At 42.7% G+C, this 21,586-nt stretch overlaps 3 protein-coding genes across 5 annotated transcripts; 1 reads left to right on the forward strand and 2 right to left on the reverse strand.

Moving 5' to 3' along the window:
• Positions 1 to 1,199: 1,199 nt before the first annotated feature.
• rnasekb (ribonuclease, RNase K b) lies at positions 1,200 to 5,184 on the reverse strand. Its single transcript, XM_038281588.1, has 3 exons — positions 4,961 to 5,184; positions 3,856 to 3,938; positions 1,200 to 1,640 (listed from the first exon to the last, which is right to left on the reverse strand). Exons 1-3 carry the CDS (start codon positions 5,036 to 5,038, stop codon positions 1,496 to 1,498), a joined length of 306 nt encoding a protein of 101 aa, XP_038137516.1. The 5' UTR covers positions 5,039 to 5,184; the 3' UTR covers positions 1,200 to 1,495.
• A 20-nt stretch (positions 5,185 to 5,204) lies between these two features.
• cunh17orf49 (chromosome unknown C17orf49 homolog) lies at positions 5,205 to 13,165 on the forward strand. 2 transcript variants are annotated; one of them, XM_038281586.1, is made up of 6 exons: positions 5,205 to 5,535; positions 10,132 to 10,226; positions 11,666 to 11,767; positions 12,218 to 12,447; positions 12,531 to 12,635; positions 12,765 to 13,165. In XM_038281586.1, exons 1-6 carry the CDS (start codon positions 5,515 to 5,517, stop codon positions 12,827 to 12,829), a joined length of 618 nt encoding a protein of 205 aa, XP_038137514.1. In that variant the 5' UTR covers positions 5,205 to 5,514; the 3' UTR covers positions 12,830 to 13,165. The 2 variants fall into 2 exon arrangements, with proteins under 2 accessions (XP_038137514.1, XP_038137515.1); XM_038281587.1 differs by lacking the exon at positions 11,666 to 11,767.
• A 2,656-nt stretch (positions 13,166 to 15,821) lies between these two features.
• Positions 15,822 to 20,626, reverse strand: LOC119781172 (protein FAM122A). 2 transcript variants are annotated; one of them, XM_038281561.1, is made up of 9 exons: positions 19,879 to 20,626; positions 19,275 to 19,350; positions 17,718 to 17,774; positions 17,576 to 17,622; positions 17,443 to 17,500; positions 16,476 to 16,534; positions 16,330 to 16,385; positions 16,158 to 16,245; positions 15,822 to 16,075 (listed from the first exon to the last, which is right to left on the reverse strand). In XM_038281561.1, the coding sequence occupies exons 1-9, from the start codon at positions 19,965 to 19,967 to the stop codon at positions 15,961 to 15,963; spliced, it is 645 nt and encodes a 214-aa protein (XP_038137489.1). In that variant the 5' UTR covers positions 19,968 to 20,626; the 3' UTR covers positions 15,822 to 15,960. The 2 variants fall into 2 exon arrangements, with proteins under 2 accessions (XP_038137489.1, XP_038137488.1); XM_038281560.1 differs by having other exon boundaries at positions 16,470 to 16,534; positions 19,879 to 20,625.
• Between the last annotated feature and the right edge of the window lie 960 nt (positions 20,627 to 21,586).

A 21,586-nucleotide genomic window follows, 5' to 3' on the forward strand; every position in this document is an offset into this window, starting at 1 on the left:
TTTTGGTCTCCTCCCTTTTTTTAAAGAGGAAGTGGTGTTTAAACACCTCATTGATTCTTTGGGGACATACAGTATTCATTGCACACATTTCAGTCACGTAGAGCGCATCAAAGGGAATGAAATGGCATGTCCCTTTATGGATGATCCTGTTTGTAAAGCCAGGTAGCTACTCTGCTCCCATGATCTGCTCAAGGCTTACCTGCATGAAGTATGTTTTTATATTTCATTTTCAGCTGCTGCCATGTTCTTTTGATGCCTGCAGGATTGCACCTATCCATGAAAACTAAATTAGGTTTAATAAAATACTGTTCTTCCAGTTTCACCTCTGATATTATAACAGTTGGGTAAGTTACTCTAAAATAGTTCTTAATTACTAACTACAAATTTTATCTTCAACAAGTCTAATTAGATTAATGTATTAATTACTGTCTCTAGAAAGTATTGGTCTACTTACTAATTTGTTTTACTTTCTAATTAATTATCTATTAATTACTTTCTAAATCCCAAATCAACCTCAACCACTTGAACAATACAAGGAGAGACAAGAAACTGCACCTCTAATGCTTTCAAATAAACAATATTCAATTGCATGAATTAATCTTAAATTGACCAAAGTGTGTAACTAGAGGGAGAAAGTTCAAATCAAAATATACCTTTTAAAATTTGATATTAAATCCACTATTGTTTTATAGTCTTTAATTTAATTACAGTATATATATGACTTAAGTAACTTAATTCATTACACCCAACACTGTATAAAAGTAATTAAAATGTAAACTTACGCATTGACTTGAGCAGCTATTTTCACCCAAGCTAACTCTCTCTCCTTCGCCGCTGCAGCCGTGTTGCTTTTTTTTTAAATACATGTTCAAATTCTGCATATGCTTGCATAAGCACATCCAGTTCTGCTGGTGAGAAATATGCACACCTTTTTTTGTCTGACACTGTTGCCATGGTGACTTGTAATATCTGTGCTCCATTGATAATGGCTTTTTATAGTTGTGGTGCACACGCTTAACTCAGAGTCAGTCAATTTAGAGTTGATTGAACTAACTCATTTCAGCTGTTCTGAAACCCAAAACTCAGAGTTTCCAATCTCAGGATAAGTCAACTCAGAGTTCAAGTTTTAACTCAGAGTTGGTTGAACTTCCTTATTGAAACAGGCCCCTGGTGTGAAAAATGACGATATGAACTGTGGAGTTAATCACATTCAAACTTTATTGGAAAGGAACATCCAGGACTTTAACACGTCTTCACCACTAATCCCAGTTACAGTGACTGGGAGGACAGGAATCCAGGAAGGTTTGGTCTCGTCCAACAGGAAGAAAGATGCAACACTTCATCCAACAACAACAAATATCAACATGAAACACAATTCAATTCACAATAAATTATCCAGCCTGACTCCGCCCCCTTCTTTAACCAGGAATCAATCTGAGACTGCAGGTGGGGGTGGGAGCTGTCATCAGGGGGTCAGAGGTCATGCTGAGGCTCCTTATGTCACCATGTACTCCTGCCGCTTGTTGAGCCGCACCTGGCAGAGCGAGATGGCGCCCACCGCCACGTAGATGGCGGCGGCGATGAAGCAGTTGATGCCCACCCTGTTGTAGAGGGCGTAGATCGCCTGAGGGGGGTTCTTACTGTGAGACACAGATAAGAGAGCGGTTAGCATCATCATGGGTGGAGGAAACAAAACAACAGTTTGATCCTTTAGCATCAGAAGGAACCAGTTTGAACGTTTCAGAACCTAAAACCACATCGGCTGTTTGAAGACGACCCGGTTAAAGGCTTCCTAAGTGTTGTGAGATGGAGACATCAGCGGCTCTCAGAAAAATCTAGTTTTGTTTGCGTGTTTTATAATCGTCCACTAAAAAATGTCTTTAGTCATTTAGTTCCTTATAGTTTTCAGATGGAGCAGAAACTGGGTTGTTTTAGTAAAGTACTGATCCAATTAGATGGGTGATCCAAAGAAAAAAAATCTAATAAAACACATTAACTTTAAACAAGCTGTGGGAGAACCAGGTTTATGCTGAACCTTCAGTTTAAGTCGCTTTTAAACTGAAATCTGGTCTGTTCCTGTTTGGCTGTGACTCCATCCTGGAGAGAAACATCAGCTGTGCTGCTGCCATCAACACCTTTGTTTATAGAAGTTGGAGATCGGCCTGGTTTTCAGTGTAGTCCTGTTTCTCTGCCTGTGACTGGCTGGATGTGCTCTCTTCATTCTCTTACATCGGAGCTGGCTCGGAGCTCGTCTGCCTGGCTGTGTGTTTTCTAGACAAAGTGCCTTTTTCAGCTGCTTTTTATATCCCTGCTTCTGTCTCCTTGAACCCCAGTCAGCCTCAGCAGATGGCCGCTCACACTGAGCCTGGTTCTACTGGATGTTTCTTCCTGTTAAAAGGGAGTGTTTCCTCTCCACTGTCGCTACAAGCATGCTTAGAATGAGGGATGCCTTTGAGTCAATGCAATCAACTGGTTTTCCTTAGATAGAAAACTTTAAATCAATCTAACTGGATGATGTGGTTTAAATGTAAAGTGCCTTGAGATGACATGTGTTGTGAATTGGCGCTATAGAAATAAACTGAATTTATGTTTCAGATCTTTAGCAAACATCAGCCTCACTGATGCAGTTTTTTTGTTTTTCGTGACCACAATTGATCCAGATGCAATCTGATCAGGAATTTACGGCCTCTCAGGTTTCTGATGTGTCGACTTCAGCTTCTGACTTTACCTTTAAGAACCAGAAGCTCTGTATGTTTATTACAGCGCACATTTTTATCTTACATGGAGGGAAAGTCAAGCAGCAGATTTATGGCGAGAATTATGTTCCATTTTTGTTCAAAGCAAAGAACAAGTTTTGTAAAAAATCTACTCCAGTAATGACACTTTAAAAAACTTCTTAATAATAGAAAAAAGGTGTTGAGATCAACTCTAGTGTTTTCTCTGATTTTCATCTTTTTTCAAGTCGAACTTCAGAGATCAAACTCTCTTGCCTTGTGGGGGCGGGCCTTCCTCTGGAGGCTGGAGCAAAGACCCATTTCTATTCTGCTATAACTTAGCAAAGAAATGTAATTGGTTAAGAGTTAGACTTTGTGTAAAGAGAATGATCTATAGAAAGAACTTTTAAAAGGAAATATTTTAAAAAATATATATTTGACCCTAAAATGTGAAGAAAAAAAATTAATCTGAGAAACTAAACAAAGTTTAATTTCTGGGTTGCTTTTTTCTTTTTTTATGTCTGTTAACAACATGTGGAATTGCCTGAAACAATAATGGAACAAAATTCCCTGCATAGAGGAAGTTGATTAAATAATTTCCAGCCGTTCTAATGTTACTGAACCCACAGGATGTTGCTGCTTCCTGGAGGAGATTCACCTTTGAGATGAAGAACTACAGGGTCTTTCTATCGGCTGATCAAAGGTCAGCAGCTATTTGATTGGTTCTTCATCATTTCAGATGTTTAGAAACATCAGATTCAGGACCAGGAAGCACACTGGAAAAACAATCCAGAAATAAGTAAAAATTTCTTAAAATTAAGTGTATTTACTCTTAATTTAAGTAGGTAAAGGAGGTAGTTTGCCAATAGAACGTGTTGTTTTTTACTCTTAAAATAAGATAATGCTATGTACTTGAAATAAGACAATGTAAATTGTCTTATTCCATTGGCAAACTTTACTTCCTGAATCCGAGAACAAATGACTTATTTAGATTTCCATCTTTTCCAGTGCGTTGGACCAGCCCAGATGACCCAAACCTGTACAGAAAGCTCAGTCTGCCTTCCTCCATCTTTAGTTGGAACTAGGCGAACCCTTTTCCACCTGAGAGAGCAGGACGTGTTCTGCTTAGTTAGTGACTTACTCGTTCAGGATGTCCTCCTCGGTGAATGGGACGTCTTCGATCAGAACGGCTGACTTGGCGCTGAAGAAGATCCCCAACATCGCCTGGAAGACAAAAAGCAGTGATGCTCAACATGAGGTGTGGGGGCCTAAACCTCTGAATAATAATATTGAAAAACTTCTTTATAGAAGTTAATTGTAACTTCAATCACACAGTGACCCATATTCAATAATCATATCAAAAATGTAATTAAAGGGCTGGTTATCCTCCTGCAGCAGTGTGTCTCAGTGAGCTTGTTGCAGACAATTTAATTTATGCCTTATATTAAAGCGTGGTCTGCGCTATGTTTTATTCCACGCCACAACTCAGGAGGGACAATCAGGAACCAGCTGTAGGTCTAGATACGGTCAAGGCGGTGAGGAAGCGGGGGCAAGTTTGTGCGACAACAGAGGGACATGAGGGTCACCAACTATTTGGGAGAGGTGCAGCAGAGTGTCTGCGGAGGCAGCCTGGTTTCTGAGTATAGATCAGCCTTAATGCTTGACAGCTGACAGTGAAACAGCAGTGGCAGCATCATGCTGTGGGACACAGATGCTGCTCTGGACAGAGCTGTGCTATTCTCTGAAGCTCTGCAGCAGAGGACCAATCTGTGTTTCTATGTTCGAAAACCTGGAATATAAAAGGACTTCCTCCTGTGGAGAATCACATGAGGGGAATGGAAAAGTCACGTGACTCATTAAAGGGAAGCGCCTGACTCTGACACGGTGGACTAAACCAGTCAGAACACACCGAACCAGCCAGTTCACCAGTAACAGTCTGATTAACAGTATCAGATGTTAGATCAGCTGGTTTAATTCAGCTCCAGTGTTTAGACGTACCCCACCTTAGGCAGGTCCGCAGTCACTGTACATTCAGTTCAACCAACCTGGCTACCGTCTATCTCCTGATTAGCTACTGTCTCATGAATTACTCTGTGGTAGAATTTACATTATTTAGCCCTTATAGAGTTTGAGAATTAAACTGACCCCCAAAATGCTATCGTTAATAGTTTTAAATAAATATAAACCGAAATGATCCCGTCAACAGATTCTGTCCAGGAAATAGTCGGATCCCATCGGGTTCTTACCAGCATGATGACCCCCCAGATGCTGATCACCATCCCGCAGGCGGCCATCTTCGGCCCGCAGAACAGAAGCGACGGCATGTCCGCGTTCACCGACCAACCGATCGATTAATTTAATCCTATTTTCTGTCGGATTATCAAAACAAATCAGAAACGATCCATTGAAGGACGGAGCGGCACAGTCAGCTGATCTCCGACGTTCGGCTTTTCTCGGTTATTTCCGGAGCTCCGCCTCCCCTCCTGAAACGGACCAATAGCATCGAGCTGCTAAAATCGCGCAGTGTTCGCCACATCCGGTCTACCTACCATTGTTGTTTAATATTGTTATTTTTCTTTCAAACATGTGTGTTTTGAGTGTTATGCGATTTCCTTAAATCATCCTATTGGTTGCAAACCTCCACAGTTCAGCGCTGTTTAAATGAATAGCGGTGAGGCTTAGATGGAGCTAACAGGCCGCTAGCAGCAGCGGGCTAACTAAGGCTAATTGTGGCTAACTATTCTGGTAGTTTTGTGTTTTTTTTGTGATTAAGTTTAAACACACAAAGTGGTTTTAAAAAATGACGTCGGCCTCTGCTAAGGTAAGCTGCTCCCAGTTTTTTTTTTCCTGTTTTTTTTCAATTTCTTAAATGGTCCGATCCATCAATGAGCTAACCTCCCCGCTGCGCACAGAATTGAATTCAGAAATGTTGTAATTTTAGAACGTTTTTGTTATAAAACGTTTAAATTCATTACAAAGACAAATATTTTTGTTCGGCTTGAATTGGTACAGTTTACAGATTAAATCGGCTCACAATAACTTTATTGATTCTTAATTATTCCTGAAATAAAACAATAACCTCCCTGCTGCTTTTTAAACACTGTATGAAAATCGAAATAAATTCCTGTTTCAGGCTTTATTTATGATTACCACCATAGACTTTATTATTCATATATTAAGGGCATCCCTAAATTTTCCCACTCAGTTCCTGTATGCTGCTACGCAAGGTCCGTTGCCATGGTGACCCTGTTGGTGATGTGCAGCCAGTGTCTGCTCTCCTAAATCTAGATTATTTTGATTCTTTGTCACAGAATCAATGAAGAGCTCAAACAGACTGACTGATCTGCCCTTAGAAGTCATGGTTTTAATCAGGGACGTGGCTAGACCTATTTTAGGGTGGCTGAAGTCATCCCTTCGTTGGTATTAGCCACCCCATAATTATTTTGCGATTTTTATTGTTATTTTTTTATTTATTGATTTTTTTTTCCATATAACCCCAAACAATTGCAGTAAAGCACTGAAAACGAGCCACCAAGAAGGCAAGTTAATCTGAAGATAAGTTCCTGTTAGTTTATTTACAAACACAATTATTTATACAATTATTAATATCGTTGGGATATTCATTTCCTTCATTGGCTCCGCGTCCAGCGTCACGTCACGTGGTACACGGCCATCAACTGGACCATAGCAGCTGTGCAGTGCAGCAACAGCGCGCCCTTTGAATCTCCACACAGTCATCGAGCTTGATTAGGAAAGTTATGGTTGCGTGCAGATACATACGGTGAGTTTGCCATTTGATGTCAGCGGTTTACATTTTCTTCACTTTACCTGGAGTGAGGAAAGAGACAATATAGGCCTAATAGCTTGTCTGATTCAGTAGGAATTACGTTACCATGGTGAACAAAGTCAGTGGTGTGGGAAAACACGATGTTGTTGTAGCCTACTAGCATCATTATAATAGTTTTGTCACAGGAGCAGTGATGGGCAGTAGCGCCGCTACATGTAGCGAAGCTATTAGTTTAACTACATTTTCAAGTAGCTTGACCGTAGCGTCGCTGCTTTATTTATCAAGTAACTTTCCTGTAGCGACGTTATTGTTTTGATCAAGTAGCGACGTAGCGTCCACAAACGCTACAAAATCCAGGGCAAAACTAAGAAATGAAACCAGGTTTTCTATTTCTAAACAACAATCAGCCACAAAACTACTGTAAATAGCAGTTTCAGCTGACGCTTTATAAGTGGCGTAGTAGCACAGGCACACTCCGTAGGGTTAAACAAGCGCACCTTTTCCGAGGCTGTCGTTCTAATGGCTGGAAAGGTTGCTAGGCAACGATCCAACTGCAGTCTGAGAGAGCAAAACAAATCCGCAAGCAGAGCGTAACTGAGACCCGTGCAGAGCGGAGATGGAGGCAAGCGAGAGGAAAAAATACAGGTGCTGGTCATAAAATTAGAATATCATGAAAAAGTAGATTGATTTCAGTAATTCCATTTAAAAAGTGAAACTTGTATATTATATTCATACATTACATACAAACTCATATATCTCAGATGTTTATTTTGTTTAATTTTGATGATTACAAATGACAACAAATGAAAATCTCAAATTCATCATATCAGAAAATTAGAATATTGTGAAAAGGTTCAAAATTGATGGCCCCTGGTGCCACACTCTAATCAGCTAATTAACTCAAACCACCTGCAAAAGCCTTTAAATGGTCTTTCAGTCTAGTTCTATAGGCTACACAATCATGGGGAAGACTGCTGACTTGACAGTTGTCCAAAAGACGACCATCGACACCTTGCACAAGGAGGGCAAGACACAAAAGGTCATCGCTAAAGAGGCTGGCTGTTCACAGAGCTCAGTGTCCAAGCACATTAATAGAGAGGCGAAGGGAAGGAAAAGCTGTGGTCGAAAAAAGTGTACAAGCAAGAGAGATAACCGCACCCTGGAGAGGATTGTGAAACAAAACCCATTCAAAAATGTGGGGGAGATTCACAAAGAGTGGACTGCAGCTGGAGTGAGTGCTTCAAGAACCACCACACACAGACGTATGAAAGACATGGGTTTCTGCTGTCGCATTCCTTGTGTCAAGCCACTCTTGAACCACAGACAGCGTCAGAAGCGTCTTGCCTGGGCTAAAGAGAAACAGGACTGGACTGCTGGTGAGTGGTCCAAAGTCATGTTCTCTGATGAAAGTAAATTTTGCATTTCCTTTGGAAATCAAGGTCCCAGAGTCTGGAGGAAAAGAAGAGAGGCACTTCATCCACGTTGCTTGAAGTCCAGTGTAAAGTTTCCACAGTCAGTGATGGTTTGGGGTGCCATGTCATCTGCTGGTGTTGGTCCATTGTGTTTTCTGAGGTCCAGGGTCAACGCAGCCACATACCAGGAAGTTTTAGAGCACTTCATGCTTCCTGCAGCTGACCAACTTTTTGGAGATGCAGATTTCATTTTCCAACAGGACTTGGCACCTGCACACAGTGCCAAAGCTACCAGTACCTGGTTGAAGGACCATGGTATCCCTGTTCTTAATTGGCCAGCAAACTCTCCTGACCTTAACCCCATAGAAAATCTATGGGGTATTGTGAAGAAGAAGATGCAATACACCAGACCCAACAATTCAGAAGAGCTAAAAGCCACTATTAGAGCAACCTGGGCTATCATAACACCTGAGCAGTGCCACAGACTGATCGACTCCATGCCACGCCGCATTGCTGCAGTAATACAGGCCAAAGGAGGCCCAACTAAATACTGAGTGCTGTACATGCTCATACTTTTCATGTTCATACTTTTCAGTTGGCCAACATTTCTATAAATCCTTTGTTTTTATTGGTCTTCAGTAATATTCTAATTTTCTGATATGATGAATTTGAGATTTTCATTTGTTGTCATTTGTAATCATCAAAATTAAACAAAATAAACATCTGAAATATATGAGTTTGTATGTAATGTATGAATATAATATACAAGTTTCACTTTTTAAATGGAATTACTGAAATCAATCTACTTTTTCATGATATTCTAATTTTATGACCAGCACCTGTATCTGTGATAATATAGAAAATATCTGTTTAAATCTGAGAGAAGAAACAAAGATTTTTGAGAGAAGAGAAAATATTTGAGAGAGAGCGCATGTTTTGAGTGTGAGCATTATAAGTTTTGAGTGCAAGAAGATGAAATTCTTTTCTCTAATTGAAGTTATGTGCTCTTGCATTATGGCAGGATAATTCTCCCATATCTATGTGCCACCAGTCTGATAGGGCGACACTGTGTGATATGGTAGTGCTTCCTTGGGTTGACTATAGTTCTAAGTTGTACGTTTCATATACTGTTGATTTTGTGTTTTCATTAATACATTGTACTTAAAAATACTTCCTTTATTTGCATTAAAACTTTGTCAGACTGATGTGAAAAAGTCTCAAGGATATCCTTCTTTGCAATGATGCTATTGCCTATTGCCTACTGTCCATTTATGCAACTTGTATTTTGTGGTTAAACTTTAGATTAAGCAGAAATCTATCAAAGATAATGCTGCATTTATTGTTAAGTTCCTCATATATATGTGTTTCTCTCTGTGCCAGGTGTAGAGAAAGACATGCCAAAGTCCAGGTCACACACACACACCAAGCACACACACAGAAACAGGGTTATTGCAAAGCAGACAGGGGTTCCTGACAGGTTGTGGGTGCAGGGGAGATGGGGAAAGATGAATGGCCAGGTTAAGGGTTTATGAAGATGTTGGGAGTCTGTTGGTTAGACAACTGTCTTCTGTAGAAGGTTTCCATTATGATGAGTGGCGAACCACTTGCCTTCTTCCATTTATGCAGTAATGCATGGCACCTACCATTTACTCTTTGTAATTTAGCACATTTTAACTGGTGTAGTTTAGTTGGTGAAGTAGCATTAGTGAGGGAAGTGTTTCCCAGGTATGTTGCTCTTAAAATAATGAATTTATAGACAGCGCCTTAGAAAGTGCACTGAAAAAATTTCTTACCTAGGGGCTAAGCCACCCATGTCTCTCAAACCTAGTGACGGCCCTGGTTTTAATTCTCTTGAATATTTCCAAACACATCAGGCTAACATTCACATTTAAAGCTCCAGACATGCAGCAGATACGGTCCTGCTGCAAAGGTTCTTCTAATATGAAAACAAAGACAAAATTAACTAGGCTTCCAGTTATGCTCCTTTGACAGCTTCTTATTTAAGATCAGCTCATATTGGTTATTTGAAATAGAATACAATCTTTTATAGATAAATATAGTTGTTGTTCTGTGCACATTTGGGAGGTTAGAGAGAAGAAAAGAAACTATCATTCAGATTATTAAAAGAAAAACAAAATTGTTCCTGAGCCCCAGAAGCAGTTCCTAGGGAGGAACATGGTACAATCTTATTAACAGCTTCTATGTTGGTTCTCTGCAGGTTGGGGAAATCTTCTCAGCAGCTGGAGCTGCTTTCACGAAGCTGGGCGAGCTGACCATGCAGCTGCATCCGGTGTCTGACTCCAGCCCTGCAGGGTGAGACCCCGACACACTCTGATAACCTCTGATCCTTGCAATAACTGAGACATTTCAAACTCTGCAGGCAGCTGAGATGGAGGCTGAACTCGTTAGATCGCTAAACAATGTTAAATCGGATCTATAAAAAGTTCTCTTCTCCGTTTAGGTACATAATCCCAGCAAACATCATGACTACAGCTGTTTCCAAACCACAATCATTACTAGTCATCCTGTTAGTTATCTAGAAAAAGATAAACTGTTATTAATCTAACTTTATGTCCTGCCTCTTTGGTAGGATTTAAATAAATAAATACACAGGATTTGAAGTTGATTACTACAACTTTAACTCCTTCTTGCCAGTAAGCGGCACACTCCTTCTGTACTGTTTGTTAGCCAATTACCAGGCCTGCTAATGCCAACCAAACCAAACATAACTTATCAGTTTATAACTTACTTATAACTTATCATTTCTATTTGCTTTATTAACCCTTTATAGAGCGCTCAGTGAAATGCTTTGAAAATTAAAATGTCAAGCCAATAGTGTTATTGGAATCCAGGACAAGACCTTATTATCTTTGTAACATTGAAAAAATTTATATTTTGATGCCAAACATTACTGTCAATGTAAAACAAGAAACGCAAACTTACCCAAATATATCAATAAAAAAGTGCTTTTATAAGAAATTCAAGATAAACACTCTGAAAGTGAAAGAAATAAATTTTTTACATCACCTTAGAGGCATTAAAGCCGATACTGGCTCTTACATTTTTTACTTTCTAAACCTAATATAATTTTTAACTAGGCTTATTAACTTTACTTTTTAACTTTTCAATTAGCGTTTTATCTTTTTTCCAACTTACTTTACAGTAGGTAATATATTCAAGAGCTCATCTAATTGGTCAAATGCGACAATAAGATGCACAGCCATGTAGCAGTATCTTTGCTGAATGGCTGGATATAGATCTTGTGTTTCTAGACCTCACTGAGGGACGAAGGGAACTCTGTTTGTAAGGGATCAAAAACGTTAACTTGCCTTATAAAGTGTTAAAGCATCAACCCTAGATTGAGTTCATCTTTCTTAGCTTTTATTGACTTGAATCCTAGAAATGTAAGCAGAGAAGATGCCGTTTGTCAGCTCTATCATGGCGCTACTAGGACCTGGTAACACCTGAGCTCTGCCATCTCACTTCCTGTTCTTAAACCTGCAGTCATTAAACATTTTGTTTGGCTAATTTTTTGTATCTGAAATGTTAGCTTACGTTTCCTATTAACCAAACTCAGTTTGTTGAATCGATGGAGTCCCTCACAGACGGCACCGATCTGGGCCGTCATCATTCTCGCCATCATCTTTAGCGCCCCATTCAGCTGTTATTCCCCCTGAAAGCAGAACAAGCAGCAGCTCGGTTCTTTACAGGCAGGACAAGCTGAACTGAAGTGCCGCTGTGTTCGTCCTCAGAGCCAAATGGACGGAGACGGAGATCGAGATGCTGCGATGTGCCGTGCGTCGCTTTGGAGACGACCTCAACAACATCAGCACTGTGATCAAAGAGCGCACCGTGTAAGTCTTCAGGGAGCAGCTCCTCTCATTCAGGACCTGCTTTAAGAAACCCGTTCAGCAGCAGCTCTGCCGCCAAACCGGGAGGAAACATGGAGGATCGTCATGGTGATAGACGCTATCATTAGCATAAAGCTCTGAGGGGTGTGGACTGGAGGCCTCTGAGCTCCAGGCTGCCGTGATGTTCATGTCTGAGCTGAGGTGTTTAGAGGCGGAGCAGGAAGTTCCACCTGCAGTCGGACGGAGAAGGAAAAACCCGATTATTCAGGTTTAATACCAACGGGTCCAGATTTCCTCACCTGAATGGAGGCTAATAGGATGTTAGCTGGCGACTCATCATGGCTCATGTTGGTCATTCTGTGTCTGATGTCATCTAGTCGGTTTTCTTGATTCTCTGGGCCTCGATTGATGGTTGAACCTGATTGGCTGACGGCCGTTCTTCTTCCTCTGCAGCGCTCAGATAAAGAGCACGGTGAAGCGGAAGCTGTACGAGGACAGCAGGGTCCCCATTTCCACCGAATCGCCCAAGAAAACCGTCAAAAAGGCGTCCGTTCCCATGGCGCCCAGCCCCGCCCCGGCCGCCCCCGCCATGATCAACGTGCCGACCTCGCAGGTCGTCGTGGCAACGGGGATGCAGAACAGCCCGTCATTAGCCCCGCCCATTAAAAAGCAGAAAACGGCAGGTGAGAGCGGGTTTAACCTCTGGTGGTTCTGAGCCAACGATGCGGTTCTGTCCGGGTTCTGATCTTCTTCCTTCCTCCTGCAGACGTGACGCTCAGCGCTCTGAACGACTCAGACGTCAACAGCGACCTGGTGGACATCGAAGGACTGGGAGACGGGTCCTCCAACAAGAAGCTCAACTTTGACCAAGGTTGGTTGAAGATGCTGTTAGATATATGGACGGTTCTGACCCGGTCGGGTTCATGGACGGTTCTGACCCGTTTCTCCTTCAGGAACCCCTGATGACCTCGGCTCTAACCGTCTTCCTCTTGTTCCTCAGAGAGCCTGAATCTGGACTCCAGCCTCATCATGAACTCCAGTGACCTCCCTCTTCTGTCCCGCTGACCTCTGTGCAGAAGCTCCGCCCCCCTTCCTTCCACGCTTTTATTTTGAAGCCCAGCAGCCCGCCAATGTTTGTCTTCAGAACCGTTTTATTGTGGAAGATGACGAGGTCTTCGAGTCGGATTTAGTTTTCAGTTTGAGGCGTCGAGCTGCAGACGATCTTAGGATCTCTGGGTTCCGTCTCCACATTCGGACTCCTTCTTTGACCCGGTTTGTACTGAGAGCCAGATAGAAACCAGCGGTGGGTCTGACAGTCCAGGAGACCGAGCCGGTTCTGATCTTCTGACCCGGTTCTGATCTTCTGACCTCCAGTGAAAATAAAACGGCTGTTTGCATCTAGATGTTCTTCTGTCTATGTTCTTCTCACAGGGATGTTTTTTTTTCTGAACATCTGGAGTCGGTTCTAAAAGGTGAAAATGCTGGAAAAGATCCTCCGTCATTCCAAAAAAAAAAGAAAATTAAAAACAGTCCACTGGACTTTGTTTCCAAGTTGCAAGACGTTTCGCTTCCCGTCCAGGAACTTCCTGGAGTCAAAGACATTTTGAATTGAAGAAACTTCCTGGATTGGAAGCAAAACGTCTTCCAACTTGGAAACAAAGTCCAGTGGACTCTTTTTAGCTCTAGGCCGATATGTTTTCCTCCAGAGGTAGAACCAGAACCATCCCTAAGGATTTCTTTGGATCGACCTGCACCAGGCGGCCCGTCCCGTGGTCCGACCCGGATTCCCAGACGGTTCTCCAGGTGAAGGACAAACCCATTTCAACCCGTTTGAGGTTCTTGTTCTGGACGATCTTCACCAGACCTCTAGCGTTTTTCCTTCTACCAACAAACCCAGAACCTGGGTCCGGTCTGAACTGAGGAGAAAAGGTCCGATTCAAACAAAGACACTGGTTCTGTTTTGTTCAGACTTTATTTTAATGGTAAATTTAATAAACAATATAGATGATATTTATGGAGAACAATAAAAATCCGTCTTATCTGGGCCGACGGAACCAACAGAACTATTTACATGTGCTTCTGGTTCCCTTAGTCGACCCAAACCCAGCAGCCCTTTTTAAACCTGGATCTCACTCTGGAAGACCGGTACCGCTCAGATCCAAAACTATGCTTTTACATTTGGCCCAGACCCGGTTCTGAAGAACCTGAAATCTGAGCCCAACCAGGGAACCACAGACTGACTTTGGGCTTCCAGAGTAAAACGCCTTTAATACTGAAACTGTCTTTGCTACAACATTCGGTTCTGCTCAGAAATGAGGTCCAAACGGACCGTGAGCAGAAGCAGAACAGTAGGTCCGCTTTTTTTCTATTTGGCTTAAAGCTTCTTTGAAGCAGAATCCTCGGGTTCTCCGGCACCAGAACCGACCCACTTCATGGTTCCGTCAGTAACAGAGATGTGCAAATAAGAAAATAATCCACAAAAAGTCGACATAAAGCTACAGAACAGCAACGGTACCACAGAGAGTCCAATCTGCTCCAGAACCTTCCCTTTATAAGCTCTGCTCCAGATCCGGCACCTGGCCCACTCAGAACCAGGTTCTTTGAAGAGGATCGGACTCTCTTGGGATGGTAACCAGGTCAGAAATAAAGCAGGAAGCAGCAAAGGTCCGGTCCAGTTCATGTTCTTTTTGTGGAAATAAAGACACTTGGAAATGTTCTATTCTGGGTCAGATGCTGGCCGGTTCCGGCCGTCTGAATTCCCGCCTTCAGGCACAGCGATGAATGGAAGTAGAAATATGAACAATGCAAAGAGCAAAGGCTGGAAGCTGATCCAGAACCGGGCCAGGTTCTGGAGGCCTCACAGCTCTGCAGTCTATGGGTCCGGCTGAGGTTCACAGGCTTCAGAACTGGACCCGTCGGTTATTACCAGAAACCATCAGCATGGTGGCGGTTCTGACAAGAACCAGGAATATGTGCAAAATCGCTTCAGGTTAGAACTTTTGGGTTTTGGATTCGGAACGCTTTACTCCAAAAATGTCCGGAATCTGGACCGGTTCTGTTTCCATCCGGCACAGCGGGTGGAAATGTTTCCGTTGTCATGGTAACAGAAAGTCCATTCAGCCTCCAACACGGTACAGATACCCTGGATGGAGCACTGTTAAACCCAGCAGAACCTCACCGCTTCCAGCTGTAAAGCACGGCGGCGGCAGGTGGTGATATGGGCTGGTTCTGCTTCAGCAGCAACTGCTGCCAATTGATCCTAGAGTCCATCAACAGATCCAAACAGCAGCAGAACTGCTGCTGAAGAACAGAATCTGGCCTAGTCAAAGCCCAGACCTGGGCTGAGCAGAACCATCAGTGCAGAGCTGTTCTGCTGGGGTTCTACAGGTTTCTGGACCAAGAGGTGGATCCAGGTTTTCAACCAAAAGAAAACGCACCGGGTTATCAGAGACTCAGTACGTTCTGGTGACCATGAATCCTACAGCGCCACCTGTTGTCCAGGCTGCACCGTTACCTCACTGTGGTGGAACTGGGCCGGATCAGAGGGTTCTACGCGTCCAAGTTTGAAATTAAACATCGTCATGGAAACATGAGAGAGGAGAAGACCGAATCGAGTCTACTATGTACATATAGATACATTATTAACACAGGGTCCAGTTCAGAACCAGACCCAGAATGAGCCGTATAGCAAACCAACCCTGAATGGAAGCTTCTCTCAACCTTCTGGAGGCTCCAGCCTCAGCTTTGGTTTGGATTCTGGTTCTGGAAGTCCAGGCAGATCCGGATGCTCTCAGAACCTCTCCGATAAAAACGGCTCCGACCAAATGACCTAAAGGTTCTGCTGAAGTTCTTCCGCCAGCATTTCTCCAAGTCCCGGCTCAACAGGAACTGCCTGAAACTGGACCAGCAGAACCAGAACCATCTGCTCTGAATGGAGATCTGAGCAAAGGAAGCCTGGACCCACACTTCCTGGTCCTGATTTAGCTGCTTCTACATGTTGCCGTCCTCATCTGAGGGACACAACCAGCGTGTCCTCAGCATGTCCTCATGTCCAGCCAGAGCTGGGTTCTGGGCTGAGGGTGTCTGTCCAACATGTCTGCAGGAAGAGGCAGGGCTTACAGTGATTCTGGCAAATGATTGGGTAGAAAATAAGGTGCGGTGAAGCTGCTGGTCCTGCTGGTGCCACAGGTGGAGCTCTAGTGTCCCTGGTGCTGGTGGGGGGTGAAGGCGGGAGGAGGAGACAGAGAGAGTGGGCGGGGCTGAAGACCGCTGCCCCCTACAGGCGGAGAATCCAGCGACGACTGCGAGACACTGAGACGGAGACGGAGAAGCGGGATGAGTTTCTAGGACCGACTGGTTCTCAGGGTTAGCCACAATCTCAGCTGACCGTTACCTGACGGTGTAGCTGCTGCTGCGGTGGGAGGGGTCTGTTACCCCGGCAACAAAAAGCTTCTTCGGAGGTCCGTCTGAGTCCACACCGCCTGGAAAACAGGAGCGTGTGACGGGTTAGATCTGGAGGCCCCCTCAGTTTGTTCAGAGGTTCTAACGGCGGTTCTGAAAGCTACCTTTCCTCTTCAGCGGCGTCAGCACAGGCCATCTGACGCTGGCGCTGACCGCGGGTCTGTTGGACACCAACACAAACGTCAGAGCACTGATTCAGACAGAACCTTCCAGAATTAAACCGACTGACTGAGCTGGTTTGAACCTGAACCTCCGCGTGGGACTGGGGGACGAGTTGGGCGTCACGCCGCTGTCCTGAGACGGGCTCCACTGCAGGAGATAGAAACGGGGGTCTGGATCAGTGTAAACCGCCAACAATCTAGTTTAGATTCATCTAAATCCATCTGGATTAAGGTTTAAGCATGTTAACGGTAAATCAGGTTTTTAATTAATCTGGATTAATTCTTCATAATAAAACCTTTTTTCTGAACACAAAAATTCATCTGAAATCTCATTGGATAAACTCTAACTTTAAAGCCTCTAGATGATCCAGATTTTTGAATCAAATTTATCTCAGCCTCTGAAAAACACGCAATCAAAACTGATCTAGTTTAGTTTAAATTAACAATGAAATGTCAGATCTGGATGCAGACTTTTATTGAAAGACTTTAATTTGGTTTCTAAAGCAGCTTTCAGTTCTAATATTCCAGATTGTTTTGACCAGATCCATTCTAAACCTACTGCAGATTCAGTCAACCATACTAGTTTTCAGAGTGATCTGGATTATGTCTGAACTCCCCAATCCAGATCCAGTGTAAACTGTATGAACCTGATGGCTTAACATAAACTGACTGTAAAGGTTTAAAACTGGATTCATTCTAAACTAAGATCCTGCTGTTGTAATTGGGATTAAAACTGGGTTTAATTCTGTTGTGTCTCTAACCTGAACTGGTTTCCGTCTGAATATAAAACCCATAACTTAATCTGGATCTTATTTGATAAATGATCTAATTCAGACTAAATTGAAAACCCAAACTTGACTACGTTTGAGTCCATTTGGACTGGATCTCTCGGATCGTGATCTGAAATTGCCTGATCTGGATTCAGCGGAAACTCCCTGAAACAGAGGATGTGAATCTGGATCAAGTGTTGGATTCAGTCAGATGTTTTGGCCCAGAACAACCAAACATCCAGACAGGAAACTACAGCTTCCTTCAAAATAAGAGCAGAGCGCTCACCGTGGAGGTGTGGCCATGCCAGTGGCTGACTGGAGGAGCTGGAACCAGACGGGACGGACTGGGAGGCAGAGCAGAGCAGTGGTGAGTCTGAGCAGGATGAGACTCTGACGGCGGGTCGGGTCGGTTCTCTTACCTGAGTCGATGCATGTTCCCGCGCTGCATCCCCTCCATGTTCTCCTCCTGCATCAAACACAAAACCAGTGAATCTGAGCTCCTCAACAGCCTGTGATGGGAGGAATGGGAGTAATGGGAGGACCAGAACCAGGCTGACTCACCGGCCTCTTGTGGTCCAGTCTGTCTCCGCCCAGAGAGAAAGGAGACAAGGGGACGACCTGAGGGAGGACACAGAGAGACAGACTGAAGGAGAAGAACTGGCTTCTCCAGAACTACAGGGAGGTTCTTCTGGACCCTTTGGTTCCATGTGCTGCCATGAGGAGCCGGGCCATCGAACCTCCAACCAAGCAGGACTCTGAAGCTGTTCTACAACATTTAAACTCAAATGAAAACAGAACCATGGGAAATCTGGTTCTGGGAGGACTGGACCAGCTGGCTTAGGATCCCCTGGAACCATTAAGTTCTGCCCACGAGAACTTTATGGGCCGGCCTTCTAGTAGAACTAAATGTAAACCAAACCTCTCTGGGAGGTGATCCTGGTTCTGGAGGTTCTGCTGTCAGCAGAACAGCCAGAAATGTTTCAGTCTGGTTTCAACGTCTAGAACCCCCAATAGATGAACCCACATCTGAACCTATCAGCTTTTGGTTCCGATGCGTCTGCCTCTCAGGTTCTTATCTAATTCTATTTTATTGGGCCTCTGCGGAGCCGGATCAGAGGGGTCTCCCGCTCAGAGTCTACAAGTCTGTTCCACTGATCTTCACTGGTTTGCTAATTGCCCATTGGTAGTATGGGGTTAAAGTAAAGTCACCGGCGGCCATATTGGTACTCCCTTGTTAGACCAGTCAAAATGTAAACATACGTGCGCTACAGCATCGGACAACGATGATGTTCTCATTTTCAGGGGGACGTAAGATGTAGACGTAGATTACTTTAACATATGGTAAAAAAAAAGGGCAAATCACATTGCATAATCATTATGAAGTCAATAAACTCTATAAATCATGTAATATAACATATTGTACAATCCTACAGATGTGCCTGAAGTGCTAAATTGATGATGTACATGTAATATACATGTATTGATTACATCGTTATTGTAATTACATCTTACATGTCTGGTAATGCATGCTCTATATATATATATATATATATATATATATATATATATATATAGATAGATAGATAGATAGATATATGGGTCAAATGTTTAAGTTGCTTTTTTTACATCAACATAACATGCAATATATTTCAGCTCTTGACTTTTTTAAATGAGAAATACAACAAACACTACAAAAACAATGGCATCATCCACTTAATAAAGAATTACTACATTAACACTTCACTGTAAATTACTTTCTATTTACTATTTATGTTTTTTAACTTTAGACAGTCAATGGTGAACTCAGTTAATGTCTGAAATATTCAGACTAATGTTACACTTCATATTATTCTATGGGATAAATCAGCATATATATTGATTTTCTTGGTTAGTTCATCCACTGACTGTGAAATTACCTGTGGAACATCTTCCTACAGCTGGCAATCTGCTTGTTTCTGCAGCCAAATGCTACACATGTAGGTATTTTTACTGCGTGTCTCTGTGGGAGTGAGGAGTACCACTATGGTAGACAGTGGCTTCACTTTTTTCGGGCAACCAGCAATCCAGTGAATAAATAGAGATCAGTGGTCTGTTCTAGAGGCGGCCATCTTTACCCACCTGTGACGGGTTGATGGACACACTGCTGCGCCTGTACCGGGCCGAGGACACCGGGCTGAACACGGTCATCCCGTCACTGTGGGACAGAAGGACAGGTGACGTTAGTCTCATCTTTATCATATTAGCTGACATGTTCATCTTAAGATGCTGAGAAAGCCAGGATCTTCTTTGGTTCTGATCCACACCTAATTAGGGAAAACATACAAACCTTTTCTTCTGGACTGAAAGACCCTTTTAAGGCCCTTGGCTTAAAAGTGTTGGTGACCCTTAGACTAACGTCTCCATCTGAGTATTTAGGGGATAAATATTTTTTTCCACATTTATTAAAAAATATTTAACGTGTTTTAAGCCTTACTTTGTCATTTTAAGTGCATTCAAACAGCAACATTTTGAATTTGTTATATTTGTCATTTTAACAATACAGGAGAGCTTGGAAAAGAGACTAGAAAATAAAAATGCAGATTTTAAAACTTACTGGAATATTTGCTATTTATTCCGGTTTAATATCCGTCATGAAAATTTACAGGAACTATAATCAATAATCCCGAAAAGCAGAAATAAATATCATTAAATTACTTTTGTTGTGTGGTGCAGTACCACTCACCTGACGTTAGTTATCATGGGGGCGCTGTTGGATCTGCGAAGGGCCCCGCCTCCTGCGCCTGCGCATTGGTCCACTTCCATCCGTTCCATTCCTCCGCGCGCGGGCCCAGCGCTGGCTGCGTGCTGAGCCGACCTCTGACACTCCTACTGCGGCTGGGGGCTGTACTGTAGCCCGGCGGAAGCCTGACCTGCAGGCCTCACTGGCAGCAGAGGCAGAGCCGCCGCGTCAGCGGACACAACACCGGAGCCGCGGCGCTTTATCGCATTTTCCAGCGCAGAAACCCTCCGGTTCTGAGAGGGGACGCGGACCTGAGCGACATTTATCCCCACAGAAGCGAACCAGCTGGTGCTTCGCGTAAACAGAAAAACGTCGAACCGACGTGAAATCTGTAAACACCGAGGATAAAGTTCGGTTAGCGGGTAAACTTCAACCCCAGCGGGCTGTTTACCTCCGGCGGCGACTCTTTAAAGCCGCTCGGGACTTTGAGGATTAGCTGTTGAGCTAACTTGTTTTTGCTGTAAAACCTCCAACCACAGATCTAAATTCTGTTAAACAGCGGTCCAAACCTGCCGAACAGGGACCGGATCACCAGAACACGGAGGGAAAAGTCCTCACAGTTGCATACATCCACTCCAGGATCCCCAAAAAAGATCCAAAAAACCGGAGAAAAAAGAAAGAGTTTGGAAGATTTTTACAACATATAGTCTTTCACCAAATACTGGGAGTTCTGCACGCGGGAAAACAGCACCGCCCTGTGGCTGCTGGCAGAACTGCAGCCCCGATAACAATCTGAAAACAAGATCAAATCTAAAAAAAAAGAAGGAAAAAAACAGACAAAGCTGCATGCTTTTCTTTAACTTACAGTTTGGTTCAGTTGTTATCGATTTAAATCATTGCTGTCCACACAGAATGAGTGAAATAAGTTTTACCACCTTTACACCCACTGAGAACTGAGAACACCACTGAACATCACTGAGAACACCAATCTAATCATGTATTTCACCTATTTTATTTTAATTTTATCTGTTTTATAATTTTAATTTTTGTGGATCAGAAGCCTGACGATTAAAGAAGGCTGTTAGATCTGTGCTTGCTGCATCAAATGATTACATTTCATCACTACTGCACTTTAAAGATGGAAATGTCTTGAGAGCTGTACTGAAGAGAGTCTAGAGTGCCAATGGGCAAAAATTTAAATTGTACTGTACCTGAAAAAATAAAGATAATGAAAACAGTAAATAAAAAGTAAAGATTTACATCTGGTGTTGTCTCTATAGACCAGGTTCTCTTTTTATTACTTTGTATAGAATAATACATCGAAAAATATCTTCCAGTATTATGTTTGCTTTTGTTTACACTGATTATATTTTAAATTGATGAAATCATAGTTTGATTATTTTAATCCTTCAGTGGATCAATAAATATAATCTATAAAACAAGCAGATTTTTTTCCAGCATAGAAAAATATTCTGTTCTATCAAACATCCGTCATCAATCTCCATGGTAACGGTTTAATTCACATTCCCTTAGGTTCATTTCCGCCAATATATTCTGTTGAATTTTCTTTTTTGATACAACAAAACTTCCAGACAACAAACTTACAGGTGCTGGTCATAAAATTAGAATATCATGAAAAAGTAGATTGATTTCAGTAATTCCATTTAAAAAGTGAAACTTGTATATTATATTCATACATTACATACAAACT

This window comes from Cyprinodon tularosa, unplaced genomic scaffold, assembly GCF_016077235.1.
Source record: "Cyprinodon tularosa strain WSP-4 unplaced genomic scaffold, ASM1607723v1 ctg172, whole genome shotgun sequence".
NCBI lineage: Eukaryota > Metazoa > Chordata > Actinopteri > Cyprinodontiformes > Cyprinodontidae > Cyprinodon > Cyprinodon tularosa.

What these genes read in the sequence shown, in the direction of transcription:
- LOC119781172 (XM_038281560.1), bottom strand. Translation starts at nt 19,967, where the DNA reads ATGGAACGGATGGAAGTGGACCAATGCGCAGGCGCAGGAGGCGGGGCC. An exon ending in GGGAACATGCATCGACTCAG is followed by an intron (nt 17,501 to 17,575) that starts GTAAGAGAACCG and finishes TCTGCCTCCCAG; the next exon opens with TCCGTCCCGTCTGGTTCCAG. An exon ending in GGCATGGCCACACCTCCACG is followed by an intron (nt 16,535 to 17,442) that starts GTGAGCGCTCTG and finishes TATCTCCTGCAG; the next exon opens with TGGAGCCCGTCTCAGGACAG.
- cunh17orf49 (XM_038281586.1), top strand. Translation starts at nt 5,515, where the DNA reads ATGACGTCGGCCTCTGCTAAG. An exon ending in TGACGTCGGCCTCTGCTAAG is followed by an intron (nt 5,536 to 10,131) that starts GTAAGCTGCTCC and finishes GGTTCTCTGCAG; the next exon opens with GTTGGGGAAATCTTCTCAGC. An exon ending in TAAAAAGCAGAAAACGGCAG is followed by an intron (nt 12,448 to 12,530) that starts GTGAGAGCGGGT and finishes TTCCTCCTGCAG; the next exon opens with ACGTGACGCTCAGCGCTCTG.
- rnasekb (XM_038281588.1), bottom strand. Translation starts at nt 5,038, where the DNA reads ATGCCGTCGCTTCTGTTCTGCGGGCCGAAGATGGCCGCCTGCGGGATG. An exon ending in TCTGGGGGGTCATCATGCTG is followed by an intron (nt 3,939 to 4,960) that starts GTAAGAACCCGA and finishes TTTGTCTTCCAG; the next exon opens with GCGATGTTGGGGATCTTCTT. An exon ending in GAGGAGGACATCCTGAACGA is followed by an intron (nt 1,641 to 3,855) that starts GTAAGTCACTAA and finishes TGTGTCTCACAG; the next exon opens with TAAGAACCCCCCTCAGGCGA.